This window comes from Mustela nivalis (assembly GCF_964662115.1).
Source record: "Mustela nivalis genome assembly, chromosome: 5".
Lineage (NCBI taxonomy): Eukaryota > Metazoa > Chordata > Mammalia > Carnivora > Mustelidae > Mustela > Mustela nivalis.
In genome coordinates this window covers 138,118,317-138,137,076 of record NC_139024.1, presented here as the reverse complement: position 1 = coordinate 138,137,076, position 18,760 = coordinate 138,118,317, and the positions used below count along the sequence as shown (strand labels likewise).

The window sequence follows — 18,760 nt, the reverse complement described above, 5'->3', positions numbered from 1 at the left end:
GTTTGCTCCTGGCTTTCTTTGGACTTCACTCCATGAGCCTTTTCCTTTGCTGATCTTGATTTTCATGATTTCACCACAATAAATCACAGCTGTGAGGATGACAGCCTGGTGAATCATAAAACCTGGGGGTGATCTTGGGAAGCCCTCTCCACCCCGGTGTGGTGGTGCCAGCTTTGTGGACTGTGTTGCCCAGACTCCTTTATCAACTGATTTTCATTCAATTGAGCAAATGAGAGACACTGGAGGGAAAGTAGAAAGGGAAGAAGAGAAGAGCCAGAGTCATTCTTCCCTCCCTCCTGACCTCAGACAGACAGGTTTTCTGGTGATGACCCTAACCCTTGTGCTGGGATGACACCACTCCCCTGCTGTTGCTAACTGCTGAGTTAATTGACTTGATTTCCCTCTTTGGTTTCTGGTCTCTTCTGGCACCCATGTAACCAAACCCCTGTGATCAATTCCTTCTTTTAAAAATATCCAAGGTGTTTTTTTGTCCCCCCCCCCCCCCAGGTAGACCCCACATGCAACGTTCCTTAAATACCTATAGTGTGCCACCTCCATGCCAGGCAAGAAACATTCAGAAACAAAGGACACCACAGAGTTCAGAGTCTGTTCATCCAGCTGCTTCTACCATAGTCACATTTGGTGGTGGGGGGGGGGCATAGTTCAAGATTCATGGTATGGCCAGAAAACTTTGTTCTGACTTCTAAGCCCCCGTGCTATGAGGAAAGGCTCTGTAATATCAGTAACAGAGATGTGACTGACTTCTTTTTTTTATAACATCTGTAACATCTTAACATCTCTGTGCTTGGTGTCCTCAGACACTCTGCTATTGACACTAGTTTTAGACACAAGGAAAGCCACTGCTTTTTCAGTCTTCTGGGTCAGTGATTTGGGGAAGTTAGAAAGCTAAATAATACATGTGCATAGTCACACAATAATGAGTGAGTCTCAGGTGCAAAATGGCACTGAGGTGGCAGTTGTGAGGGTGACAGACCTGTCCTGAATGCATAGCACAGTCAGGAATCCCAGAGGGTCTGGCAGCTGTGTCACCTAATCTGAACGGAGCCAAGCTGCCTGGCTCTTCCCCAGACCCACATAGGCAAGGGGTCTCTAGGAATCCTGGACACTCAGGCTTGATTTTTGCCAGAATAATTATCAGAGTAGGCTGGTCCTTCTTTAGCACTCAACAAAGAGCATGGAAAGGATGGGCTTTGAGTAATCGAATGGTCAGCAGACTATCCCTGGGGAACTCCAGCTAGGGTCTCTACTCTCATGCAGTTTAGTGGGAGTACAGACAAGGAGACAGAGAATGGCTGCTTCGGATGAGAAGCACCAGGACAAGGCCACCTCCTGCAGGACACGTGTGCAGTTTGGGCTGGGATCTGGAGAGTGAATAAGAAATAGTTCAGTGGTGAGAAGAGGCAAGAGGAGTGGAGTGTGTTTCTGGCCATGGTACAAGTGGTACAAGCAGGGAAATCACTGGGGCTGGAGCGTACCACAAGGGGCTGAGGGGGGATGGGGGTGGGCAGGAGGTGGGTAGAGTGGGCTTCCATTGCAGAAGGCAAGAGAGAGTGGAAGGGGATGGAGGACAAAGTAGGACCGACATTGCAGAGACCCCGTCAACCAGAGTTTGGAATTTATCCTAAGAGCAAATGGAAGTTGTGATAGAAGAGCTTGTGCAAAGAATTTGATTCCAGATTTAAGCCCCTCCAAGCTCTTTCTCACTGCAGTGTGGAGAATGGACTGGAGGAGTCAAGATTGGAAGCGGTAGGTGGTTCCGGAGATTTTGACAACTGGAGATTTGACAAGGATGATGCGGGAGTCTGAACCTCCACTGTGGGAGTGGGAGTGAATGGGTAGATTCGAGAGCTATTTAAGAGGAAGAATAGAAAGTATTTGTTGAGGGATTGGATTTGGGGGTTGAGGGGAGGAAAAGAAGGAAGTGCCGAGAACAACACCACATGTCTGGCTTGGCAACAGAAAGGAGGGTGGTGGCATTCACTGAGATAGGGAACTTTTGAGATGGACCAGGTTTTCAGGGGAAATTACACATCTCATTTTAGACATGATGAGTGTGAGTTATCACTGGGACATGCCAAGATGGTTGGGAGACACTTACATTGGGGATTCTGAGGTTCTAGAAAAGATCATGGCTAAAAACCTAGATTGGGACATGTCAGGATACAGATGGGAAATGAGAATGATGGGAATGCCACATTTATCCAAAGGGGTGCGTGCGGCACTAGAGGAGTGTAATGCCCCAGAATCCAGGGGAACAGACCTTCAAGGTAAGAGTGCCCAAGTTTAATGTCTCCGAATGTTAGGTAAATTGGAACAGAATCCTTTCCTTTGGATTTAGCACAGGCCATTGGTGACCTTGAGCTAGTTTCAACAGAACAATGGAGCAGATGTCAGATGGCAGAAGCTTGCAATGAAGAGGAGAGAAGGGAGCAATAGCTGGGGGCATGTGGTCCCAGGGAAGGTTTGAGCAAGTACTGAAGAGACTTGCTTTGAAGTTGTGTCACTGATGGTGGGGAACAGCTGCTCAAGCGGGAGCTTTATGATAGAGGAGAAAGAAAGGATATGCAGTATGGCCAGACCCTGAAGAACAAGGTGACATAGACCACAGGCACAAAGGCAGGGCCCCGTGCACTTGGCCATGGACAAAGGACTGGAACCATTTTCCACTTTAGTAAGAGGAAGAAAGAGGGAACTATAGGCATTTGCAAACAAGTTCATAGATTGGTAGCAGAAAATTTGGAGAATTCCTAATCAGTGGTCTTCCCCCTCCCCCCATGAAATTAGATCAAGGGGCAAGGTCAGAGATTTGAAGACAGTAAAAAGGGTTAAAAATAGCCCTGTCTGAAAATGGGAGTATTTAGAGAGACAAAGAATCAGAAAAAAAACATATACATGGAAGAAAAATTTTCTATTTCTCCAGTTATTTGAAGATAAACCAAAATGGTTTCCAGGGGGAAAAAAGTGTTATTTTCTAATTTTTGTGACACTTAAAGTTATTTACTCATCTTCCCCAGGGCTGGGCCTCCCCTCCTGTGGGAAGTCCTGCAGTAAGGTGGTGGCTGAGGCTCGCATGGATGCATCAAGAACACAGACCATCCCCCCCCCCCCCAGCCGTATTGACACAAGAAGGACACCTTCCTCTTGCTTTATGCATGGTCACAGCTGTCTGTGACCTCTCTGCCAGAGGGCAGACCCACCCTTCATCCAAGCAGCCAACCTCAGAATCCCCAGCGGGGACACTGCCCTGTGCAGGAAGACCCTTCCAGCCCCACTGAGGAAAAGGAGGAGGCAGGGTGTGAGGGGCCTCTGCAGAGGGGTTGCAGAGCTGGAGTGGGGATGGTGAGGAGAAGCAGGGCTAGGAACTCCGAAGTAAGAGGGGCGTGGGTCGGGAGAGGGGCTCATGCCGGAACCACGCGGGATGGCAGCAATACGTAGAAAGTCCTAGAAGCTGCTCTGTTTGCTCCAGCTGTCTAGAAGGGGGAGGAGAAAACCCAGTGGGACGGGAGGGGAGGGGGGAAGGCAGGGGGGAGGGTGGGGGCTGTTAGGAAGTTATTTAAGAGCCAACTTTCTTGTCGTTTTTCCGGAGTCCTTTTGAGGAAGTACTTCTGAGCAGAGCCAGCCTGCCTTAGGGCACCTCGGGCGGACCGCAGGTAAGCAGCCGCCCCTCCCGCCCGGCCTCACCGCAAACCTGCACCCAGGAGCCAAGGGGCCCGGCTGCGCCTGCCTTCCTGCCCTGGAGTTTTCCTGTGATCCCTCGGGCGTCTGCTGCTCCGGGTATAGGGGACAGGGGTAAGAGGCGCCCCCACTTGTCCACTGTGTTTCCTGGCCCCCATCTCCGCGCCTTCCCAGCCCCATTTCTGTCCAAGCAGGGACTTCTCGGGCACTCCTTCAAGATTTTCTGAAGGCTCTGCTTGCAAGAAGGCCACCAGATGGGAATGAGGGACTTGGGAGGGCTCCCCCAAGGGAGCTCCCTTCTCCTCAGTGGAGAAAACTGTGGAGGGATGAGAGAGAAGGTTAGAGAGAGACAGAGACAGAGAGAGAGCGAGGCCAGGTAAGAATACCTGCTTGTCTTGGCTCTGCCTCCCCCTTTCCTCTTCCCAATGCAAAAGAGCTGAACTTGAGCACTTACCCCCCAAGACCCCTGGAGAGGAGGGTGCTTCCGCCCACCTGCACTCACCTGCACAGGCTCCTCTTACCTGGCAAGCACCTGGGGCTCCCCAGCTCTTTGCTTTCTGGGTTCTCTCTCCCAACTGGCTACTGCACTGCTCTTCCCTGTTCTCCCCCAAACCCTCCCTCCCTTAGTGATCCTAAGCCCACCTCAGGGTTCTTTTCCTCCAGAGGATGGCTTTTTCTTACCTTCCATCATTAACTCTTCCTTCCATCATTGATCCTTTCTCCCTGTCCCCTCAGCTCACTAGAGACTTTGTAAATATGTCTGTAGATATTTATGGAAACTGATTCAGACTTTATGCTTGCAAATATTGCTGTCTGCTTCCCAGACCAAATACCCTACCTAGAAAGTAGTTCTCTTGTCTCTAGCTGTGTTGCCTTTGCTCAACATGTTTCTGGAACAGTCTACTCTGGTTGCCTCTATGGTGGAGGCACTTCATCTTTTGAGGGTGTGCTTCGTTTTTGAAAAGGGCCAAATAACCAAGAGTCATGACTGGGTGATCTAGGTGTTGAAGGTGAAAGCTCCATTTGGGCCAGAAACAAGGGCTCCCTTTATTTGGTCAGTTTGTCAACAAGTACTGATTGGGGCCTAACAGTGAGGTATGTGGTGTTTAAGCTGGCTTCTTGCCTGTGCAAACTCCAGAGGAAGGGGAAGCAGGCTTGGAGCAAAGGCAGTGTTAGCACCACAGACCAAGTGCATTTAGAGAAAGGCTATTAATAGCCTTAATTCAAAATCACAATGTACCCTCTTCACCCACCCAGACTCCATCTGCCTTCTCCTGCTCTGTGTGGTCCTGGCTCCAAAGCACTTGCCACCTTGTTATACCCTTTTCTGTTTACTTCTGCAAAGTGTGGCCTCCACCCTAACCCTCACTGGACTGGAAGCTCTAGGTCAACAATCTTCTGCTTTGTTCTCTGATGTATTCCAAGTGCCCAGATCACAGCCTGGCACATAGTAGGCTCTCATTAAACATTGGTTGAATGAAGTTGCAAAAAATGAACACTTACCTGGACATGGTTGGATGACTTTATTCTTAGAAGTGACTTAGGCCTTCTCAAGTCTATATGAAATGGACATATGTATGGGCATATGACAATAAACGTTTCTTACAAAAATACTGTCTTTAGGGGTAATGGAGCGGGGGAACCCTGCTTTCTAAAATCTTTTACATTTTTCCTTTCGTCAGATAAGCCCCTTTTCTTCTGCTTTCCATGTGTTTTGACAAACAAGAAATCTCCCCGAGATCCTTGGGGAACTATACTCCATCATTAGACTAATCCCTACTAAGACTTCTCAAGTTTTATTTATGTGAAACTCAAAATGTGCGATCCCACACAGATATGTCTGCTTCTCTATTTTTGAATCCTTGTCTCAAATGTAACTTGTCTCCCATTCCTTTTCTGTGTCTCCCTTTCTCTCCCATAAGGAGCTTGTGAAACTGAGAATGTCTGAGACCTCGGAGCCTGCATTTGGAGGCAGGAGAGCCCTGCCCCGCAACGCGTCCAATGCGGCAGAGGATGACCTCCCCACTGTGGAACTGCAGGGGCTGGTGCCCCGAGGTGTCAATCTGCAAGGTACAGGGTCCGCCACCTGCTCCTCCCTGCAGGTGCTGGTTGGGTCAGCACCCTTTGTCTCCACTAGACTCCCACAAAAGCGGCTCCCCTGCCAGTGTCTGGTATTAAAGAATCCCAAGCCTTCTTTTTCAGTGGTAAAAGGCCCCAAGATCCAGATTCTTGTCCCAGTTCTGCCACTTAATAGCTTTGTGATCCCAGGGAAGTCACTTTGTCTTTCTATCTCTTAGCTATTTCCTCTAGAAAACAAGGGCATTGGCTCAGTGGATGCCTCTTCCAGCGCTACTGTTCTGTTTTTAAAAATATTCTCTAGCTGGAAGTTTCCACTTCCAAAATATTGTGGCTGTTTTTATTGTCTGGCTTGTGCCTCTTTCCCTCTCCCTCCTCCCTTCTCTCTCCTTTGCTGTGAATTTCAGAGTTGGCAAAAGATGCCAGACTCTGACAGTAATGGAGATGGAAGCCCTCTACATCTCTCCAGAACAGCCTGGTGAGCAGGTGAGGCAAGCTGCTTCCCCTGTTCTCGCCTCCACTGATCCCAAGGGACCTGCTCTGGGAGGAGCAGCCAGCAGCTGACCTCCACTCAGCCCTGTCAACTGTGACAGAGCCCAGGTGCCAGCAGTGGCTTGGTGATACAGACGCCATTCCCCTGGGCCACAGCAGGGACATTCAGACTCATGTCCCCGAATGGCATCTCACATGGACCACTTTTTGTTGGTAGCACTCATGCAGCAAGCCCACTTCTGCTCCTGAGGGTACTCTGCACTTGGTTTCCCTGGGAGGTGAACACCCACTTGCTGGGGTCAGATGTTCAGGATCACCCTGTGGTAAATGGTTAATCCCCTTCCTCAGAAAGAGATCAGCAGTTGAAAGCAAAGGGAAAGAACAATGCAAGAGCAAATCAGAGAAATGCCTGCACCTTGCAGACAGGTTTGATTGTGTTACTATCATGTCTAGACAATTTGCTGTCCAACTGTGAAAACAGAGATATCGAGTACCACACAATAAGGTACCATGCAGATTTGGAGGGGGGGGCTCACCAAAGGCCTTCTTCAGTTGAGTGGAAGGGTTGCGACAGACTTGTGAACTTGTAGTTCTGAGCTCTCTTTCCCAGTGGGGCGCTGCATTCCCTACAACTCCACCATTAGAGCCACAAAACTGAGTTAAAAAGGACTTGCTAATAAACTCATTTAAATCCCCATGTTATAAGGTGGGGAAGCTGAGGTCAAAGTAAGTAGCTGATGTTCACGCCTTCATTGCCCAATCTTGGGTTTATTCTTTCCTCTTCTTTTCTTTTCTTTTCTTTTCTTTTCTTTTCTTTTCTTTTCTTTTCTTTTCTTTTCTTTTCTTTCTCTAAGAAAGCAAATAAATTGGAAAGCGTGCAGACATCAAACTATAAAGCAATTATGAGCAAATTATTATACCTTGGTGTATTCAGTTTTTTAGCAAAATCCCCCCTCTGGCAGACAAGTCTCTTGGCCCTGTGGAATGGGGGCCAGGGTGCTGGAAGATGTGAGCAGAAAGAACAGAAAGAGAAAAGGGGCAAAGGATCAGTGAGGAGAAGTGTGAACAGAGGCAGTGAGATGTAGCAAAGAGCCCCTTGCTTCAGGACTCAGAAGAACTAGGTTCTGGTTCCTCATTTGTCACTTAGTCACTTTGCCACCTAGGGAGCCTCAGTTTCTCCATCAAGAAAATGGAAGTAATACCTACTTCACAGTTGCCATGATGATCAAAAGACTAGTGTCTATGAGACACTTGGTCTATGGGAGTTAACCAACAAGTACTCATTGATTCAGAATGTGTAAGATATCATACCCTACAAGGTTAGGAGCCACCCCAGTGAACACTTATTTCTGAGGGGAACATTAACAGCCTGCGGGAGCTGTATATCTGAAATCCGGAAAAAATGTGGTTAATAAAAAATCAGAACTAACAGATAATTTGAGTAGGTAGGATGATTTTGTAAAAATCTGGGATTACTGTGTTCTGTGTATTTATTTTTGGAGGCACGGGTGGGGAATTATTTTGAAAAATCATTCATCATTTGCTTGGCAATCATATGTGTCCACAGCCCAAGTGACATTCTGGGGTACCTATTACAGGCTTTGGCAGAGGAATGTGAGTGTCCAATGACTATTTGTAGAATGAATGAGCAGTTAATCACTTGAGAATTGAGTGACTCATCAGGCCTAGAGTCATTATAATCTTACTAATAGCAGGCTCCAGGTTTTAAAAACATGCCTTTATTTCATCTGTCTCCCACAGGTGAGCTAAGTACTACACAATGAGGATAGGATCTCTGAACCCAGGTATCATGGGCGAACTCCTAGATGAGTAGAACAGAAGAAAAATACCAGTATACAAACCCTGTGATCAAGAACTATCTCCTACTTATTCTTTACATTTCACATTTCTCTTTAATTGTGCCAAAAGCAGGTTTCCTGACACAAAATACATCAGTTTCTCCCCAAGTCATCCCCTGTGAAGGCTGTCACGTGTGATTAGCTGCTGTCTTCTTGCAGTTTATGCAGTGACCCCTAGGGGTGACCAAGAGGGCTTGAAGCTCCCTGAGCTCCTGGCTGAGGGCAGCTTTGGCTCACAAAGTCCTAAGTCAAACTCTCCTCATTTGTTTCAATGGAAACCTTTTCCAAAAGTTTCAGCAAGATGCTCTTGCCAAACTGACTGAGAAGGCAGAAAGGAAAGAGGAGAAAAAGGATAAATGGCGGATTTTTCATTTCAAATAGTTCTGTGGCAGTAAAGATATATAGATAGATGATAGATAAATAGATAGATAGATAGAAGGATAGATAGATACAATAAACACTGAGTGTGAATGATACCCTTAATTCAGAGCTTTTGCGAATATTTGGTTAAGAATGACTTTAGCATGCATTTCAAAATGTATAAACTCACATTAGGTACTTCCCATACAGCAGCATGATATTTAAAAAAAAAAAAAAAAAAAGGAATATTTGAGGTGACAGTGAGACCCCGGAGGTAGGACAAGCCAGTCAGTGCCAATGTTTGATGTCCTCATGTGTTTTAAGGGTACTTAATGCCCCCTTCTGAACTCAGTTGTAGCCAATTAAAGTATGTGAAAATCTCCTCAGAATGCTGGATTTGCATCTCTTCCTAATAGACTCTTATGAATGTTTAGTGGTTGTTTCTGGAAATTTCTCTACAGCCTTCCTGGTCTCAAAGGCTATTTTGCAGGAGATGTAATGTTCTGGAAGATAGCCTTATATTCTTGTTATGGTTTGACTCTGTGTTATTAACCATAGGTGATCCTTTGCAGTAGTAATTATAATCCTTACTTGGCCGATCTAATGTGATGAATTCAAACTGGAAAGCAAGTCTGGATCTCTAAAAAAGTCAAATCCAGGAGAGATCTAGAATCTTTCAGGCTAATGGGGTCTGGTGCCTTTCTGAGCATCCCTTCTCCTTCCCACCCTACCCCTGTCAGAACCAAAGCAATTAATTAACTAGTTAACTATCACTCTCCCTTAAGTGCAGAGTAAACCCATCTGGATTGAGGGGTCTTAAAAGAATTAGAAAGGCATTTAATGTGTGATGAAGAAATGATGTTGTATAGAACCAATTCATTCTTTGATTCGGCTTGTGTAAAAGCATTTAATGATTGCCACCTATGTGTCAGGAAGTACGCTAAGTTCTCTCTGAGGACACAGAGTAAGCCAATCCCTGGCTTCAAGTGGCTCTCCATCTACTGGATGAAATAGACACAGAAAATAAAATTTCAATTCAGTGGAATAGATACTGTTACATAAATTATGCCAGTTGCAGTGAAAGACCAGAGAAAGGAATGATATGGTATGGGAACAGTGGGAAAGAGGGTGAGGAAGGCTTTATGATGAAAGGCCATCTGAGTTGGGTCCTAGAGGATGAATAGGAGTCTTCCAGGCAGACAAGTGCATGGGAACAGCATTTCCAGCAGAGGGAACTGTGCATACCAAGTAATGGGGAAAAGAGGGGGATGAACCTGGGAAAAGCAGGCAGGGGTCTGTTACAGTAGGTACACTGAGACCTTACCTTTGCTCCTGCAGATAATGGAGGACTTGCAAAGGATTCTAAATAGCAAAATGTTATAATCAGAATTATGTTTCATGAAGGTCATTCCAATGGTAAGGAGCAAATGGAAAGAAGGAAATACATTTGGAGGCAGTTGAGATACTTCTGGTGAGAGGAGAAGTAGACAAGGCATATTTCCATACCTGGAGAAGATCCTGGTCTCACTCCTTATTCTAGATTCCTCTGAGCAGCTGAGCATTTCTTATACATTTTATGGTACAGGACATTTCAGTAGCAACAGTTAAAAAACAATAAGCTGCTTAAGAAATTAATTTTAATAATTCTAATTAATGATACTTTAAAATTTGGGGTATCTAAAAGAAATATGAAAGAGGAACCTTTATCCTCTTGTCTCAACAATAAACAAACCTACTTCCTCATGGACAGTATTTATGCCTACAGTTTGGTAATAATATTACCAAAGATTGGAAGGAGATTTCAATTCACTAGGGAACTTCTAGGATATGAACCTAAACATTTAACTTATTTCAAGATTCCATCGATGACAGGTATAATCATTCTCGGAAGGATATTTTTACAACCTAAGGAGAAAATAATCTACTTTTTTTCATATTAGGGAAAGGGTAGGAGGACAGGGAGGCAGCTGGCTCATGAGGAGAGTTGTTTTTTTTTTTTTTTTTAACAGTCCATTTTCTGGTGTATTTGGAATTAGGCTAAACCGTGTTAGGTAGAATTTTTGAAAGCTGTCACTTTGAAAGAGCAAGCTGCCAACTTTCCAACTACAATATCTCTAAAGAAAAAAAAAAGTAGCTTAGCAATGAGTGGCTCCATTTTGCCAGGAACTGGGCTTGGACAGGGAGAAGCAAATTCATTTCCTGTTTGTGTCGAATGGAGCCTGAATGATGAGAAGGCTCTTTCAAACTAAACTATGTCTCATTAATCCAATAAAAAAAAAAGCAGAAATCAATATGCAAGCTTAATAAATGTTTCCTGAGTGTTTACTGCATGAAGAGAGACAACACTAAGCAAAATGGACAAAAGAAAAAACTATGATATTTGTATATCTATGCTTATATTTTATGATATTTTGTGACATCTGTAGAGCCCTTGTTATTATTAGGTATTGTAAACACCAAATATAAAGGTTTCTCTGCAGATGAGTGTCCATGAGCAATGAGAAAAATGTTTAATTGGTGGTATTGGGACCTCACCTTATTCCTTAATACTCATGCCCCCTAGCAGATCTGGAGATCTATCAGATTACTCTAGGGGGAGGGCAACAGGGCTGTCATTTCCTTCTCCCTCTAAAGTATAAATGGCCCTCCCATTTCTCTTCCATATGTCTTGTCCATTTGACTACAGTCTAGAATATTCTTCAAATTCTCAAACTCTCAGTGTTGCTTTTCATCTTCCATGTTTTGGTCAAGGTTTTATTTATTTATTTATTTATTTATTTATTTATTTTTTAATTTATTTTTTATTTTCAGCATAACAGTATTCATTATTTTTCACCACACCCAGTGCTCCATGCAATTCGTGCCCTTTATAATACCCACCACCTAGTACCCCAACCTCCCACCCCCCACCCCTTCAAAACCCTCAGATTGTTTTTCAGAGTCCATAGTCTCTCATGGTTCACCTCCCCTTCCAATTTCCCCCAACTCCCTTCTCCTCTCTAACTCCCCATGTCCTTCATGCTATTTGTTATGCTCCACAAATAAGTGAAACCATATGATAATTGACTCTCTCTGCTTGACTTATTTCACTCAGCATAATAATCTCTTCCAGTCCCGTCCATGTTGCTACAAAAGTTGGGTATTGGTCCTTTCTTTTTTTTTTTTTTATTTTTTATAAACATATATTTTTATCCCCAGGGGTACAGGTCTGTGAATCACCAGGTTTACACACTTCACAGCACTCACTAAAGCACATACCCTCCGCAATGTCCACAATCCCACCCCCTTCTCCCAAACCCCCTCCCCCCAGCAACCCTCAGTTTGTTTTGTGAGATTAAGAGTCACTTATGGTTTGTCTCCCTCCCAATCCCATCTTGTTTCATTTATTCTTCTCCTACCCACTTAAGCCTCCATGTTGCATCACCACTTATTTATTTTTTAAAGTTTTCATTTATTTAGAAAGAGAAAAAGAGCATAAGCAGGAGGAAGCACAGAAGGAGAGGGATTATCTCAAGCAGACTCCATGCTGAATGCAGAGCCCAGAGCAGGGCTCAATCTCATGACCTTGAGATCATGACCTGAGCCAAAATCTGAGCCAACTGATCAACCCAGACATCCCTCAAATTTTATTTTTTAAATGAAATGTGGGTTTCTATTTTAATATGGGTTTTTATTTTAAGAGATTACACAGGGAGATTTTACTTATCATTGCCTTAGTTTTTCTCCACACAATGTGCCACTATAATTTTCCATGATACTATTTTTCCTTTTTTCTTGAGAGCACTGACCGGTTAGAGAGATATTGCAGGAGAGAATGAAAAGATCACTTAGAAAAAAATAATATTTTTAGAAACTCCATACTTGGAATAAAATGTTATTAAAATTATAACATTATAGATTGCCTTATTTTAAAACAAATTCCTCATGTATATGTTATTATATGTTTATTTTACATATTATTATTATGTAATATAAAATATTATTTAATATATACTTATGTGAAAATATAAATATATTATATATATATTTGTTTTCACTATGAAACTATAATTTTTTGACTTGGGTTTTATATACTCAAAATAACCTATTAGTGCTCTTCCTCACCTTTTGTTATAAGCAATATATGAGTTATGTGCTATCAAGGCATGTCATTTTTATTCCAGTATGAAATAAAAGTGCTGCTCTGGAGGCCTCATATTATAAAACCTTAGATGACTGTCATCAACACTGTAGAATATACAATATACTATATATATAGTCCTGAAAATGGTATATGATAAGAATGAAATTGTCTGATAAATAACGTTTAAGGGCCTGTATGGTTAATCCTATGATAAATAGAATATCCATTTTATGATTCATAACCAACTTCAATCTCCTATTCAGGCATTACATTTGTTTAAAGTGAAAAGTGGCATATTTACTATAGTTTCTTTTTGCATTGTCTCAGGTACAGTGAAGATGAGGTCTTGTCCTCAAAGGGCTTATAGTCTCACAAATTAATATCACCTATATTAACATGACACAAAGTGCTTGATTATAGTTCATTTTTATTTTAAAAAGGAAAAACATATTCTGGGAATGAAGAGGAGAAAATTATTTCATCTGCCTGTAGAAATGTAAGGAAAGAAAACAAGCCTGTCTTCTCAGAATATAGGGAGTGCAGCATTCCCTTTCTTTCCTTTCCTTTTTTTTTTCTTTCTTTCTTTAGAGAGCATGCACTAGTGGGGACAGGAAGTGAGTGGAGGGAGAGGGAAGAGAGAATCTCAAGCAGGCTCCATGCTGAGTGTGGAGCCCAAGGTGGGACTCAGTCTCACAATCCTGAGGTTATGACCTGAGCCAAAATCAAGAGTTGGACACCTAACCGACTGAGCTACCCAAGTGCCCCAGGAATGCAGCATTCTCTCATTTAATCCCAACACCACCACTATTTTGCAGATGATAAAACTGAGGGACAGGAAATTTGCATAACTTGTGCAAAGTCATAGCAATAGTAGGTGCAGATCTGGGATGTGACTCAAGGCAGTCTGGCTGTAAAATCCAAACTCTTATCCACTATGATAATCTCTTCTCTTAATAGTAACAATGCTAATATAATAAAAATAGTTTGTGAGCATTTACTAGGTGCCAGACACTGTACTAAAGCACTTTACCTACATTTTTTTCATCGAATCCTTACACTAACCCTATAAGGTGAGTGCTTCATTGTCTTTTTAGAGATAAGGAAACTGAAGAGAGATTAAATAACTTCTCTGAGGTCGCATAATTAGTAAATAGTGAAGCATCTCCTGGAACATATGCTGCAAAACACTGATTTCCACAAAAAATAATTCCCATGGTCATTTAAATTTGGAAAACACCAGACCTATAGGAAATTTATAGTCTACATCATTAAAGGTCTCCCATAAATCCTTCAAGAATCCTGACTGACTTTGGTTAAGCCAGCCTTTCCCAAATTGGAGTAACCATGGAACACTTATTCTTCCAGTGCATATCAATATCCCACCAAAGTATCACGACATTACACCACATTGAAGATAGACTGGCTTTAGCTGGACTCATTAGATATTAACCAAGTTCACTGGACAGGCCCATGGAACTAGAAAGCCAGAGTTTCCATTTGCAATAAGAATAAAACCAATGAGAACAAGATTCTAAAAAATACTTGACTTTCTCTTTCCAGCTTTATTTTTCTCTTTGTCAAACTTGGGAAGCCAAAGCATAAAACTGATATACTCATTTTCAGGGGGACATTATCATGGGAGTGGAGATGGGATGAGATAAGGCAAATCCTGGCAGTGTTCCAGGACCAGTGCATTCAATATCTTCAGGGAGACTAAACTCACCCCATTCCTCACTTGGAATGCTGAAGCAGCCTCTTAGCTGACCTTCTTGCCTCCAACACTGCCACCATCCATTCCTTTTCTTACTCTTTCACCAGAAGCATTTGAAATTTACACACACACACACACACACGAAGATATGCCAGTTTGCTATTTCAGATTTTTCATGGTATCCCCAATGTAGTTAAAGTCCAAATCCCCTAACATGTACAGGGCTTGCATGAGTGGCTCCTGCCTACTCCTCCTTTGTGGTCCCACTTCTACGCTCCAGCCAAACAATCATCTTTCAATTTCTTAAGTAAACCAGACACTCTGTTGCCTAAGTCTTTGCTCCCCTCCCCCTGGTTAACTTGTTCATCTTTCTGACTATTGCTTATATACCTCACTTCTTTCAAAAATCTTCTTTAGTTACACTCTCCCAGTCTGAGTTACAGGCTCCCTATACCTCCCAGATACCCTCTTCCACCCAATACCCTATACTGCTTTATCAGAATATTTACGGTGCTATGTCATGACTATCTGTTCACTTTTTAGAGCCTACCACCATGCAGTTATCTGGCTTGTATTTACTGAGCAGTGACCTAATCAACATTTATATCCATGCCTTGAATGGCGACATAAAATGACTCACGTAAAATTCTTGGAGGACAGGAAATCAGGGAGAGTATTAAGTATATTGAATATTTGCTTAGGGTCTAAAATTATATTAAGAGCTTGGAACAATTAACCAAATTCAATAAGATGAAATTTAATATGAATACATGGATTATGGACATTGGGGAGGGTATGTGCTTGGGTGAGTGCTGTGAAGTGTGTAAACCTGGTGATTCACAGACCTGTACCCCTGGGGATAAAAATATATGTTTATAAAAAATAAAAAATTAAAAAAAAATGAATACATGGAAAACCTAAAAATTGAGCTATAAAGAAGAAAACTTTTGTATAGATATGGCTGGCTTCTAGGAGTCTGGATTGAATCATAAGGCACTACTGGTAGAAATGACATCATAGTGTATTTTTAAAGTTTTTGCTCTAACAGATGCTTACTGTAAATCAAAAAATAAGATAAAACAATTCAAAATACTAGTGATACCTTTGACTGAAATAATAGAAATATGCTATTTGTTTTGAAAGGTGTAGCAGTCTCTCTATTCATTGGAAAAACAGTAGCTAGAATAAATACTTAATTCTAGGAAAAATACAACAAGATAGAAATTTATGAAATGAAATATGTTCCAGAAAAGAGTAGAGAGTTAAAGTTCTGGAAAAGAACAGTTGAGGAAATGGAAAGTGTTTTAGTCAAAGGAATAGAAGTCTTTATATACCTAAGGAGTGCCAGATGAAATGAATAGAATGTAGTCTATATTTACCCAGAAATCAGAACCAGGATCCATGGTTAGAAAACTTACAAGGAAGCAGATGTCAGTTCATCTTAAGAGGGCTTTTCAAATAATTAAAATTGTTTAAAAATGGACTGTTTGCCTTGTGAGATACTGGGTTTCCTGTTCAGTTGAAGACAAAAAGCCTAAGCATTTGGGCTTTCAAGATGTTTCATACAGTACATAGCAGGTCTACCAGATGGTCTAGAAAGTGCCTTTGCCCTCAGAGATTCCGTGAGGCTATAATATCAGTGTATTCCTTCCATTGGTGCTGATTAATGGAGACCTGATTAAATCCATTTCTGAGGATTCGGTTTTCAGACATTTAAACAAAATAAAAAAATTATTGGGAAGCACAGTGCTAAGAAAGAGGACCAGATGAGTTGATTACTAAGGTCCTTTTCAACTAAGACATTTATGTGTCTCCAGCTCTTTCTGAAGCTGTCTTAACACTAGGATTGTGACCTTAATAAGGACAAAGAACTTAGGGGAAAGTCAGCTTGGAAGAGAGAGGTCTAGAGAATTAAACATCTTCCACCCACATCATAATAGAAGGAAAGTGCCCTTTAGGGGACCATGTTCAGGGTTCTGCAATGGGGTAAAAATAAAACTGTATCTTGCACTTTCTGTGTGCGGTAATGTTGCAGTCGGAATAGCCCACTGAGCACCACATCATGTAATATAGACCATGGCTCCATCAGAGTTTATAGTTAAGTTAGCCACAAGTAAGCCTAGGGCCCCACTATGTGCCAGGCCTCATGTCAGAGCAGTTGTCTTGTTACATAATTGAATTTTTATAGAAATTCTCAAAGTATTAGTCTCCTCATTTGGAAGGTGAGAAAACTCAGCTTCTATGAGGCAACATTCCTTACCTATATAATTAAGAGACCCGAGATTCAAACTCAGGATTACCTGGACTTTGAATTAATCAAGAACATTTCAGAAACTCCTAGATTTTAGTACTAGAGAGTATCTTAATGATCCCAACTTCTTGGTTTCTCCTGTGAGACAAAAATGAAGTCAGATGGGACCAAGTGTCCTGCAAGGATTCCCGTGTAACCACAAATGAAGGCATTGGAGTCTCGCAGGGAGATGTTCCAGCATGAGTGCAGGCTCAGCAGCTGTGCTCTGTGTTCATAACTGTGAAGGCAAACCATGCAGCAGACACGATCAGGGTAGCCGAAGTTCAGTGTACCCCCACCAGACTCTCTCCTTAATTCCCCCTTTACAACTCCAAGTGTACATGCAGAAATCTGTCTCTAGACTAGATTTTCAAACTACAGTATAGATGGGTAGAGTTATCTTCATACTCAGTGATCATTTGCAGAAGAGTGGGAGAAAGGTAGGAGGAGATCTAACCTTTATCCAGTGCTATCGTGGCTGAAATAAATGTATAACTGACATTTATCCTCCCAATTCCAAAAGGCCAGAGGAAAGACCTATAGATTTTGTATCAGACCAGGGTTGACTTCCAGATTGGTGGAAATGCAAAACTTCTTTTCTTCATGTTCAAGGTGTAAAGAGTTATATCTATCTTGGCGAAATGTCAGTACTCTGTCTCCATACCTGTTCTTTTCTTTCCTATCTTTGAAGGACTAGATCTACTTTTAGAATTGTAGAAGGAAGGGTATTTGATCCTATCTAAAGTAAGAGGAGAATTTTGAACTAAAGGTCAATTTGGACCTTTGGAACATCCTTTTGAGGCTTTGTCAGATTTACTTCCTCCCTTTTTAAAGATAAGAAAATCTAAATGGCTATCCTGTCCTTATTCCTATTTAGTGACATAGTGAGGTGATAGTCACAATGAAAGCCAGCGTGAGCCTGGGAGTGTGAAGACTTGAGCCAGCATGAGCTCTGGGAATGTGAAGACTTGAGTTTCTCTGTACCTACACCTATATGGGAGACATCATCAGCACTTCTCTGTCGATTCCAAGTGAGCGCCCTGTGGTCTGAAGTGAGATCAGAGGGGACAAAGCTTTTAAAATCCTCTTTGAAGGCAAGAATGTCACAAGAGAAGGACTCTTAAATCTATCAGCCTCCAATAGAGTTTTATCCAACAGACCTCATTGCTTCAATACCTAATGAATCAGGAAAAACAATCTTGTTTTTTGAGTTTGCAGTTGTATCAAAGATATTCAGTGGTGTCCCTCAATTTTTTTTTTTTATGTGTAGACTACCTTCATGTCACCAGTGTTCACCTGTTCAAAGAGAGATGGGACACCAATAAAGTAGACCACCACACTGACAAGTATGAAAACAACAAGTTGATTGTACGTAGAGGACAGTCTTTCTTCATCCAGATCGACTTCAATCGTCCATATGACCCCAGGAGAGATCTCTTCAGAGTGGAATATGTCATTGGTGAGTGCCATGTGCAAGCTGTTTTGTGATAGTCCATCTGTGACATCATGTTATGATAGTCATGATACCATGGGCCACACAGTAGAGAAGGATACAAGTGCAACTGTTTACTTCTTAGAATTATACTTTGACAATTGGCTAGAGCTGGGGCTACATCCAGCCCCAGGACCATGCTCTAAGATGGGTCAGTATAATGCCAAACATTAATAATTTGAGCCTAGCCGGATAAAAATCTTGTATAATAAAAGTGAGTATAATTGGTAGAAAATGTTATTTTTCTCCAAATGGTTTTCACATCCTATAGTGTGGCTTTTAATTTATCAACTTTACTCTCTTGATTTCATCAGTCTTATGTGCTAAAACTATTTTCAATTCTTAGTGTACAATTTCCATATAAGCATTTCCCGAGCTTTGTTCAGCTCTAATCTACTCCCAGGGGATGACTCAGGAAAGATAGACAGTCAAGTAAAGCTCACTAAACATTTTGTACTCGAATCTGCTTTTGTAGGTTTACAATACACATTAGCTTAACAGTTTGTACCATTTAACTCTGGTTGGGTGTTTCCCAAATTAATTAGACTCTGGAACTCTTTAAATTGTAGCTACTAATATTTGACACATTTTAGTAAATATTTCCCTAGAAATTTACAAATATAGCAAGTAAACACATGCACAAAAAAGCAAAGGTGGCTCA

At 42.1% G+C, this 18,760-nt stretch overlaps 1 protein-coding gene across 4 annotated transcripts in view; it reads left to right on the top strand.

The window, feature by feature from the left end:
* The first annotated feature begins 3,200 nt into the window (after positions 1-3,200).
* Positions 3,201-18,760, top strand: part of F13A1 (coagulation factor XIII A chain) — a 165,150-nt gene continuing 149,590 nt past the window's right edge. Inside the window, exons 1-4 of one of the 4 annotated variants that reach the window (XM_082731176.1) lie at positions 3,201-3,360; positions 3,608-3,671; positions 5,619-5,766; positions 17,878-18,066. In XM_082731176.1, the coding sequence (XP_082587302.1) occupies positions 5,637-5,766; positions 17,878-18,066 (319 nt within the window). In that variant the 5' untranslated portion in view covers positions 3,201-3,360; positions 3,608-3,671; positions 5,619-5,636. Of the gene's footprint in view, positions 3,391-3,607; positions 3,811-5,618; positions 5,767-17,877; positions 18,067-18,760 lie in introns of all 4 variants that reach the window. The other 3 variants (XM_082731175.1, XM_082731177.1, XM_082731178.1) reach the window with 3 other exon arrangements.